General features: G+C 47.5%; 1 protein-coding gene and 1 long non-coding RNA gene across 2 annotated transcripts in view; both read left to right on the forward strand.

The window, feature by feature from the left end:
- Window positions 1-766, forward strand: part of CUNH8orf33 (chromosome unknown C8orf33 homolog) — a 5,150-nt gene extending 4,384 nt beyond the window's left edge. The window contains exon 6 of the mRNA XM_023748051.1: window positions 203-766. Within this exon, the coding sequence (XP_023603819.1) occupies window positions 203-232 (30 nt within the window). The 3' untranslated portion in view covers window positions 233-766. The remainder of the gene's footprint in view (window positions 1-202) is intronic.
- Window positions 767-4,486: 3,720 nt separating this feature from the next.
- LOC106695323 lies at window positions 4,487-7,732 on the forward strand. The gene is made up of 2 exons (XR_001346426.2): window positions 4,487-4,551; window positions 7,526-7,732. It is a non-coding gene; the product is annotated as an uncharacterized LOC106695323 (long non-coding RNA).
- Window positions 7,733-10,577: the final 2,845 nt, after the last annotated feature.

Consider the following 10,577-nt stretch of genomic DNA (forward strand, 5'->3'; position numbering starts at 1 on the left):
CAGAACTCAGGCCTCCCTGGGGGCGGCAAGGGTAGGAAGAGTCGGTGAATTTCTCTGTGCTTCTCCATGGGGTGTGATGATGATACCTACCCTAAAATTTTGAGAAGTAAATCGGTTCATTTATACAAAGTGGTTGTAGTTGTGTGGGTCCAGTTGGCGTTAGCTGCTATTGCTGTCTGACACTCTGTCCCCTCTCCCACAGCAGCCCAGTCAGCCCGTGTGCAGCCTGTAGGTGAGGCCACCAGGAAGAAGAGCCGAAGGGTCTGCAGGCCCCGCCCAGAAAGGGGAACCAAGGCCACCCTGGACATTCCAGATGAAGAGTTTAGGTTCAATTTCTTTTAGCCTCTCCTCCCATCCTGCAGCTGCCCCCCCCCCCCCCAGGGTGTAGGGGTTTGCCTGGAGCTCACTTAGTTGGAGGGATGTGGGGTTGGTCTGTTCACCTGGTGCCATGGCTGCTGGTCAGATGTGAGGCCAGCATATTGAATACTGTCTGACAAGCACAAGGCCCCATTTGTAGGTTTTCAGATGAATGGTTCCTGCTGCTAGAAGAGGGAGGTCTATTTAAAAGGCTTCTGCAGTAAACTGGTGTCAGCATGTTGCAGGAACGTCTTGCTCAGTTTTCAGGGTTAGATTATGTGGCTGAGGGTGAGAGGGAAGCTGCATAATTGCACATTGGTGCTCACTTAGGAAAGGCATGCTGTTACACTGGATGGTGCTTAGGTAAAGAAAAAAATAGTAAAAATAAAAACAAAACAATAAAAATGGATGAGAGAGTGTGTGCTAATTGCCTGTGTTAGACAAAGTGCAGATGATGCCAGTGTCGGGCACTGGAGTCCAGGCTCATCCCAGTGCGGTCCTTTGTGTTGTCTTCCTCCTGAGCAAGGGCCACCCGCAGGGAGCAGTGTGGCCCCACAGGCCAGCCTTTGTTGTGAGCTGACCAGGCCAGAGTCCCAGGGCTTGTGCTGCAGTGACTCAGGTTTTGCAGTTGTCTCAATCCTCAGTGGCTTTGATGCTGTCTTTCTTGGTCTCTCAAATTTGCATCCCATATTAGATAGATATCTTTTTTTTTAAAATATATTTTATTGATTTCTTACAGAGAGGAAGGGAGAGGGATAGAAAGTTAGAAACATCGATGAGAGAGAAACATCGATCAGCTGCCTCCTGCACATCTCCCACTGGGGATGTGTCTGCAACCCAGGTACATGCCCTTGACCGGAATCGAACCTGGGACCTTTCAGTCCGCAGGCCGACGCTCTATCCACTGAGTCAAACCGGTTTTGGCGCTAGATAGATATCTTAAAAAATACTAAAGAACATTCAGTTAGCCCCCAAAATCTCTGTTTTCTGTTTTTGTACCTGAAGTTTTTTAGAATTTATTGCAGTAATACTGGTTAATGAAATTATACAGCTTTTAGGTACATGATTCTACAACTTATCATCGGTACAACTGTATTGTGTGTTCACCACCCCAAGTCAAATCTCCATCACCATTTATCCGCCCCCCTCCATACTCTCCCACCTTCCTCCATCCCTCCTCCCCCTGGCAATCACCACACTGTCCAGGAGGCTTTTTTTTTCTTTTTTGCTCAATACCACCCACTTCAACGTCCAGCTTCCTCCAGGTCTCATCCTGACTGATGCTTGAGCCTCCAGGGTTAGTCCCAACACTCCGTGGAGTGATCTATCATGCCGGGTACTATTTCTCTCATCCATCACTTTATTATGCCCAGGACACAATGTGAAGGCTGGTGGGTGAGGCCTCACAGAGCGCCTGCACATTTTCATGCTCCTGACTGACATCTGATGTGGCCCCCTCCCCCTGTTCCAGTCTTGCTGCTCCTGAAGTAACCACATTAATCCTGCATCAAGGTCTTTACTGGCTTCTGGGAGAGTAAACAGCTTTAAGAAAGTAACTGCCCTGGACAGAGTTGCTCAGTGGTGAGTGCTCGCACACTAAAGGGTGGCTGGTTTGATTCCCAGTCAAGGGCATGTACCTGGGTTTCAGGTTTCACCCCCGGCCTGGAGGGGGCGTGTGCTCAGGAAGCAGCCAATCAAGTGTGTCTGGCATGGATGCTTCCCTCCCTCCCATTTTTAAAGAAAACAAAAACGGAGGGGCCCAGTTGAGCGCTGTGTCATGTTGCTGGGCTTCACAGAAAGTCCCCCTACCAGGTTGGACTTTGGGAAGCACAACACACTGGGAAAGTTGCCTTTGAAGACCAGAGATGGGAGTGTGCTGTCTGCCCTCTGTGAGCCACCGTCCAGCTGCCTTATCCATTTTTGTTGTTAATCCTCACTGGGTATTTTCCCATTGATTTTTAGAGATAGTGGAAGAGAGAGGGAAAGACAGAAACATCGATGTGAGAGAGACACATCCATTGGTTGTCTCCTGCAGAAGCCCCGGGCCCAGGCCGGAGAGGAGCCTGCAACCGAGGCATGTGCCCTTGCCTGGAATCGAACCCGGGAGCCTTCAGTCCACAGGCCGACCGTCTATCCATTGAGCCAAACTAGCTGCTCACACTTGGCTTTCCTTTGTTGCTGCGACTTTTATTTCTCAGGCAGGAGCCACAGCCACCCCTGCGTCTCTCCTGTGTCTTGTGTGCTGAGCCCTTTTGTGTGTTATATTCCCCAGGTTAAGTGAACGTTGCCCTAAAAATGATGTGTTTTAGCTGTAAGCACATGGCCCCGTGACTGGTATTGCGGCCGTCGACCGACCCTCTGCTGCTCTCTTGTGGCCATTGCAGAAAAACACACTGTGCTTCTGTCCTTGGTGCTGAAATTTCAGGTCCCAAAAAACTCGAAAAAGAAAACCCAGAGGCCCTAACTGGTTTGGCTCAGTGGATAGAGCGTCGGTCTGCTGACTCAAGGGTCCCAGGTTCGATTCCGGTCAAGGGTATGTACCTTGGTTGCGGGCACATCCCCAGTAGGGAGTGTGCAAGAGGCAGCTGAATCGATGTTTCTAACTCTCTATCCCTCTCCCTTCCTCTCTGTAAAAAATTAATTTTATATATATATAAAAAAAGAAAACCCAGAAAATCCTGGAGGCTTTCCGGTGCGGCAATCATTTCGTCGCTGAATGGACTGAAGTGACAGGTGTGATTTGTGACCTGTTTCCAGCCCAGCCCTGGCAAAGGAGGCCTCAGAGAGCGCTGCCCTGGCCTGGTGACGCGGTGCGTTCAGGATGTGAGCTCGTCCCCTGTAGGGGGCATTGTTGAGGCAGTGAGTCATTCCCCAGGAGGCCGCCATTGTGGAGCATCCAGTCTGTCCTTTAGAGTTGCAGGGGTATGGCGAGAACATGTTATTCCCGCGATGGTGAGCGAGAGGCGGCCATTGTTGAGGCCCCCAGTGACCTGGAAGCCGCTATGATTGAGGCAGGCATTTCCTTGGGGATGGCCATGCCTGAAGAAGCAGCCAGCCATCAGTCCCAGGGAGGCTGTCATGGCTGAGGGTGGAGCTAGACGCAGTCAGTTTTTATAATGGGAACGTGTTAGTTCCACTAGAAAAAGATTCTGCTGAATGGCTTGGTGCAGAAACCTTTTTAAAAAAATTTAGTAAAAAGTTATTTTTATTATTTTAGAAAGGGAGAGAGAAATATCCATGCTGAGAGAGAATCCTTGATGAGAGAATTCCCTGAAGTCACTGCTATGGCTGTGGGTTGTGCACCACTTGCATGTTGTGGACCAACATTCGCGAGTATAAGACCATCGACTCCAATTAGGTCTTAAACAGCAAGCGAGGATTTATTGAACTGGCCAGTGACTGCCACAGGCTTTCTCCTCCTGCAGCAGCTCTGAGCTTGGTGCTCGGCGAGGTTTTATTCACAGAAAACTACAACCGTCCTTGATTTACAGTTACAAGGGTCTAATTAGGACCTTGACGCGCAGATGTCTGGGAGTGGGAAACTTGGAGTTATGCCTGGTTACCTATCCTTGACCCCATCCTTGTTAAAAAGTTTTTAGTGACATTCAATTCATCACAGCACGTATATGCTTATGACACAAACCTTTCAAGAAGCTGTGAGCCAATTCCTTTGCAAAAAGTATCCTCTGCTCCCCTCTTGTGGCCTTTTAAAGAATAACACCTCCATCTTCTGTCCGTGCTGCTGAAATTTTAGCTAATGTTCTTTGAATTTGATGAAGACTTCTACTCAAAAAAACACAAACAGCCCTGACCGTTTTGACTGAGTGGATAGAGCGTCGGCCTGCGGACTGAAGGGTCCCAGGTTCGATTCCAGTCAAGGGCATGTACCTTGATTGCGGGCACATCCCCAGTAGGGGGTGTGCAGGAGGCAGCTAATGGATGTTTCTCTCTCTATCCCTCTCGCTTCCTCTGTGTAAAAAAATCAATAAAAATATTTTTAGAGAACCAAGATGGTGGCATAGGTTAACGCCGGAGTTTGCTGCCTTGAACAACCACTTCAAAAATACAACTAAAAGACGGAACGGACATCATCCAGAACCACAGGAAGGCTGGCTGAGTGGAAGTTCTACAACTAGGAGGAAAGGAAACCATACAAGACTCAGAGGAGGCGCAGTGCTGAAGTGAAATACTAAGGTGCGGAGTGCATGTGGAGTGGGCCGGTGGCGGAGGGTGCGGTTGTTGTTTTCAATCGGGAGGGAGTTTCAGACTCTGAGCTCCAGATCCGGGCGAGTCTCTAGGGACCCAGACTCAAATGGGAGAAGTGGAAAGGCAGCTTTCTCTCTGAGGTTTGCAGCGGTTGCAGAGCCGCTGGGGATGGAACTGAGAGCAGCCATAACTGCTCGCTCCGCCCGCCCTGTGGATCCCCTGGGACCCGCCCGGCCCAAGCCCTGCACAGAGGCATTTGCCAGATAGCCTCAGGCAAAGGCTAGATTAGCACCGCCCTAGAGATTCAGCACAGAAGCTCTCCCACTGCAGGCACAGCTGACTCTCATAGCCCGTTAGCCTGGAGGTCAATTCACCCCCAGTATTGCCGACCACAATCAAGGCTTAACTACAACAAGACTGCACACAAAGACCACAGGGGGTGCACCAAGAAAGCATAAAAAATGCGGAAACAAAAAAACATGACAGAAATGGAGGATATAGAGCTAAAAAACGCACTTTTAAGGGCTTTCAATAATTTGCTAGAAACTGCCGATAAACTTGATGAGAGCCTTAAGAAATCTAATGAGACCCTCGATGTTGTGATAAAGAACCAACTAGAAATTAAGCATACACTGACTGAAATAAAGAATATTATACAGACACCAACAGCAGACCAGAGGAGTGCAAGAATCAAGTCAAAGGTTTGAAATTCGAAGAAGCAAAAAACACCCAACCGGAAAAGCAAAATGAAAAAAGAATCCGAAAATACGAAGATAGTGTAAGGAGCCTCTGGGACAGCTTCAAGCGTACAAACATCAGAATTATAGGGGTGCCAGAAGATGAGAGACAGCAAGATATTGAAAACCTATTTGAAGAAATAATGACAGAAAACTTCCCCCACCTGGTGAAAGAAATGGACTTACAGGTCCAAGAAGCGCAGAGAACCCCAAACAAAAGGAATCCAAAGAGGACCACACCAAGACACATCATAATTAAAATGCCAAGAGCAAAAGACAAAGAGAGAATCTTAAAAGCAGCAAGAGAAAGAAACTCAGTTACCTACAAGGGAGTACCCATACGACTGTCAGCTGATTTCTCAACAGAAACTATGCAGGCCAGAAGGGAATGGCAAGAAATATTCAAAGTGCTGAATATCAAGAACCTACAACCAAGATTATTTTATCCATCAAAGCTATCATTCAGAATTGAAGGTCAGATAAAGAGCTTCACAGATAAGGAAAAGCTAAAGGAGTTCATCACCACCAAACCAGTCTTATATGAAATGCTGAAAGGTATCCTTTAAGAAGAGGAAGAAGAAGAAAAAGGTAAAGATACAAATTATGAACAACAAACATGCATCTATCAACAAGTGAATCTAAGAATCAAGTGAATAAATAATATGATGTAAAGAATGAACTGGTGATTGTAATAGAACCAGGGACATAGAAAGGGAATGGACTGACTATTCTTGGGGGGGAAAGGGGTGTGGGAGATGCGGGAAGAGACTGGACAAAAATCATGCACCTATGGATGAGGACAGTGGGTGGGGAGTGAGGGCGGAGGGTGGGGCGGGAACTGAGAGGAGGGGAGTTATGGGGGGAAAAAAAGAGGAACAAATGTAATAATCTGAACAATAAAGATTTCATTAAAAAATATTTTTAAGAAAATACAAACAAACCAACAAAGAAAGACCACAGAAAACCGTAGAAAATGATGGAGGCTGTCCAGGGTGCCATTCTTTTTTCCCTGGATGGACTGAAGTCACGGGTCTGGATTTTGCACCCGTTCGGGTACCATCCCTGGAAAGGGAGGCCTTGACTGCTGCAGTGACACGGGGAAGCTGTGCGTTCAGTATGTCAGTCCGTAACCTAGAGGCTGCCATGATTGAAGCAGTCAGTTCTGGGGAGGCCACCGTTAACCATGCTGCCAGTACTGGACAGGTCACCTTTACTGAGGCAGCCAGTCAGCCGGAGGCCGTTGTGATTGCGGCAGCCAGTCCCTTGGATGACCCCATTATGGAGGCAACCAGACTGTGCAGTGAGGTGCAGGGGTATCGGGAGAAGGTGTTATTCCCGCTCGACTCAGCGGCCCCTGGAGAGGCCTCGTTTACTGAGGCAGCCAGTCCCCTGGAGGCTGTAATGATGGATGCAATGAGTAGCCTAGAGGTGGGCAATCCTGAGGCAGTCGTTCCCCTGTAGCTGCTATTATTGATGCCATCAGTACCAGGGAGGCTGTGATTGTTGATGGCACCTCCAGATGCAGGGTTCTCATGGGAATGTGTTCTTACCACGGGAAAGAAATTCAATGTAAAGTTTTTTGTAGAAACATAGTGAGTTTTTTAAAACTATTTTTTACTGATTTCAGAGATGAAGGGAGAGGGAGGGAGGGAGGGAAGGAGGGAGGGAGGGAGGTGGAAACATCAATTATGAGAGAGATGGAAACATCAATTATGAGAGAGAATCATGGATTAGCTGCCTCCTGCCCCCCCCCCCCCCCCACTGGGGATCGAGCCCAGAAGCAGGGCATGTGCCCTGATTGGGAATCAAAGCAGGGACCTTTCAGTTCGCAGGCTGTCGCTCCACTGAGCAACAGCAGTCAGGGCTACAGTGTGTTCTTTAGAAATATTTATCTGTCCTATTTCTGAAAGGAAGAGAGAAGCATGAATGATGAGTGATGATCGTCGATTGGCTGCCTTCCTTGTGCAAGAAGAAAGAGTGACATGTGTTGTCATCTGCTAAGCAGAGGAATAGGCCCTGGCCAGTGTTGTTCGCCGGTTAGATGTTCAGGGAAGGGTCGCTGGCGGGATTCCTGGTCCAGAGCACCTACGTGGGATGCATGTTTCATCGCCTGCCCCGGTCTGGGCTCCTGTGGGAGCCAAAGATGTATGTGTCTGTTGCATACTCATGTTTGCTTGTTTGTTTGCTCTCTCTCCTCCCGCTCCCTCCCTTCCACGCTCTCTAAGAAAATGAATGGTGAAAACATCTCCTCTGTAAAGAATTAAGCAAAACATACACACGAAAAAAGTACAAAGAAGGAAAAGATCTGGAGGGTGTGAAAAAGCAGCATACCTACCACTAAAGACAGGCACCATGATGAGCAGAGCATTCAGCTCCGCTGATGTTTTTCCACGTGATGTGTGTATAAGATAAAAATAAAATGTTCGAGTGTCCCTCAGGTGCCAAGTTCCTGACACAACATGACAAGACCACTCTAGCAGGGTCCTTGCAGGGTCTCCTAAGCCACCACGTCGGGGGCAAGGCCAGGAGGAGCAGGGGAAAGCGAGGTGTGAAGGAGGTGGGAAATGGACAGAGGAGGGTCCTGCAGGTGTTCCCGTCTAGTGCCTTGTGTCGCTGCTCCCAGAGTCACCGCCACAGAGAAGATGCGAGCAGACTCAGCTGGTGTCAGTGACCGAGGGACACACAGACTGAGGGACACACAGACCTAGGGACACACAGAGCGAGGGCCAGACACACCATGGAGGCCGCAGTGGCTGCAGAGGTGACATCCGGTAACGTGTGGCCACTGTGCGGGTTCCTCGTATCGTTCCGGAGGTACCTTGTCAGTGTTTTTTGACTCCCGAAGCCTGTATTTCATTTCCCCACACAGCCCCTACTTCATGGTGACTCTGTCCAAGACAGAAGACCTGTTTGGACATCCATGTACACAACAGTTGTTTGTTTGGGAAGTGATGTGAAACTTGTTTTATGTTGTTCTTATCTGAAAAATCAATGAGAGCCAAGCAGTTATGTGTTTGATGTATTATACATTTGTATTCTAGATAGATTTTATTTTAGAAAATGACATTTCTTATACAAAGCTGCCTTTGTAAGTGTAATTAAATGAGCATGTTAAAAACTTTGTAAGTGTGAAGAGATCAACCGAAGGACTTGTATGCATGCATATAAGCATAACCAATGGACATAAGACACTGGGGGGTAGGGGAGGCCAGGGGATTGTCAAGGGCGGGGAAAAAAAGGAGACATATGTAATACTCTTCGTAATACTTTAAGCAATAAAAGAATTAAGAAAATAAAAAACTAAAAAACTTTGTAAGTGTGGATGTCTCACTTGGCAAATGTTTAGAATCTTGGTCAGTATGAGTGTGTATCGCTGCCCACTGAACTGTTGGGGGTCATGTGTTGGGAGCCCAGCCGAATCTTTGCGAGCTCCATGACTGTCCCCGTTGTTGAGACAGCCTGCATGGTTTTCCCTTCATTGTATGTTATGAAGCACTAGGCAGAAGGTAGAAGTAGAGTTGTGCCGGGGTCCAGGCCCAGAGGTGCAGGGGTCCGCCAAGGTGTGGACAGCATGGGCGAAGAATGAAGGCCACGGAGACAGCGTTGAGCTGATCAGCATAATCAGGTTCTGTGTTTATTGCCCTGTTCCAAGTGTGTTTATAGTATTTGATTCTAGAAGCATGTGTCCATAGTTACATCATGGTATGTTTTGTCTCCTCCTTTGACCTGTTAAAGTTTCTTGTTTTATGTTTAGAGTTTCTTATCTGACCTTTGGTAAAAATGTCATTTCTGTTTAGCTCTGCTGATTTTAATGTTATTTATTGTCTCTCTTTGTCCATTCCATTGTAAAGGTTAGTGTGTGTGTTCCATGATCAGGGCTAGTTTGTTATTTGTATTTTATGGTTCCTATTGTATTGCTGCAGTGTGAAGGTATAAGGCCAAACCTGAAGGAGGTTTTCGTATTGTCTGTCATAAGTCCAGGTTGTGTAGTTCAAGCATGATTGTTGTTAGGTATGGTGATGAACGACCTGCCTGGCAGTTCGTTGAAGTCTTTGTGGTTGCCTAGGTGGCCTAAGATTTTTAGATAAGGAGGCTGGCTGCATTGTTTGCAGTGGTATTTCTTTAAGTGATAGTTTTCCTTTTAGGCTTTGTGGTGGTCTTCCCTGGAACTGCCGTGCGTTGGCGGTTTTTAGGGGTGTAGGGTTTGGTCTTTTCTCTGGTGGGTAGACCCTGAGGATGTGGGCCTAGGAAGTCCTAAATGTATTGGTAACAGTCTTCGTCTGATTTCCTCCTAAGTGGCATAGTGTATTTCTGTCCCATGAGGCGGTTGTAGTGATTTTCTTCCCTTCTTCCCTGCATATGAGTGTTCCATGTCCCATTTGATGCCATTTCCTTTGCCATCTGCAAAGAAACCCTCCCCAGAAGCAGCTGGTCCGAAGAGTTGGGACTGGTGGGATCAGCTGTAAGAGAGTTGTGGGGAATGCTGAAGTATGCAAGAGAGTAGAGAGTGTGATCAGGTTTTTGAGGGGACATTGTGGAAAGGAGGAGATGTTTGTGTTTCAGAGCAGGTGAGTGGATCCCCTTTTTGTTGCACAGCCTCCAAAGGTGGTGTTGTTGTGTCAGTGGCCAGTGAGTGCCATGAGATCCTGGGTGAGAAGGACGTGTATGAGAGACCATGAGGTACGCAAAGCTTGGTGCTTCATTTGGACTTGGCTCCCCCTGGTTTGGCAGCAGGCCCAGGTGTTTGCACGTGGATTTATCTCAGCAGCATGGACAGACAGAGACACAAGAGCTGTCGTCGAGGTTCCTGATGAGGAATTTTCCTAATAGTGTCATGCTGTTGTGCATATTTCAATTCCAAGGGGCGTATGCCCATTTGGAATGACTGTTTTAGAGACGGAATGACCCAATGTTGTTATTGTAGCCATTTTTTGTATCATGTATTTCCAAAACGTAGTGAAAAGAAGACGACGTAGGATGCCCCCATGTTTTGATTGTGAAAGATGTGTTGTGTTTCCTCAGTTTTTTTCACACACCGTTACTGATTTTGGTTTTGGAAGTGTGCTGGCTTGAGAAAGTTGATGAATGAATAAGCACCAGTTTCTGCGTCTAAAAGTTCCCTTTAGGATGGGCAAAGGCCTCTAGCAAGTGGTGGCAAGAGGTGCAGGAGAACATGTGTATTTATAGTCCAGGTGACTGGGAACGGTTTGAAATGGACCCTTGCAAACGTGAAGAGAAGCAATAGTGGGTGTTTGTCAATGGTAGAGCATCAGCCTG

Source organism: Myotis lucifugus, unplaced genomic scaffold, assembly GCF_000147115.1.
Source record: "Myotis lucifugus unplaced genomic scaffold, Myoluc2.0 scaffold_1098, whole genome shotgun sequence".
Lineage (NCBI taxonomy): Eukaryota > Metazoa > Chordata > Mammalia > Chiroptera > Vespertilionidae > Myotis > Myotis lucifugus.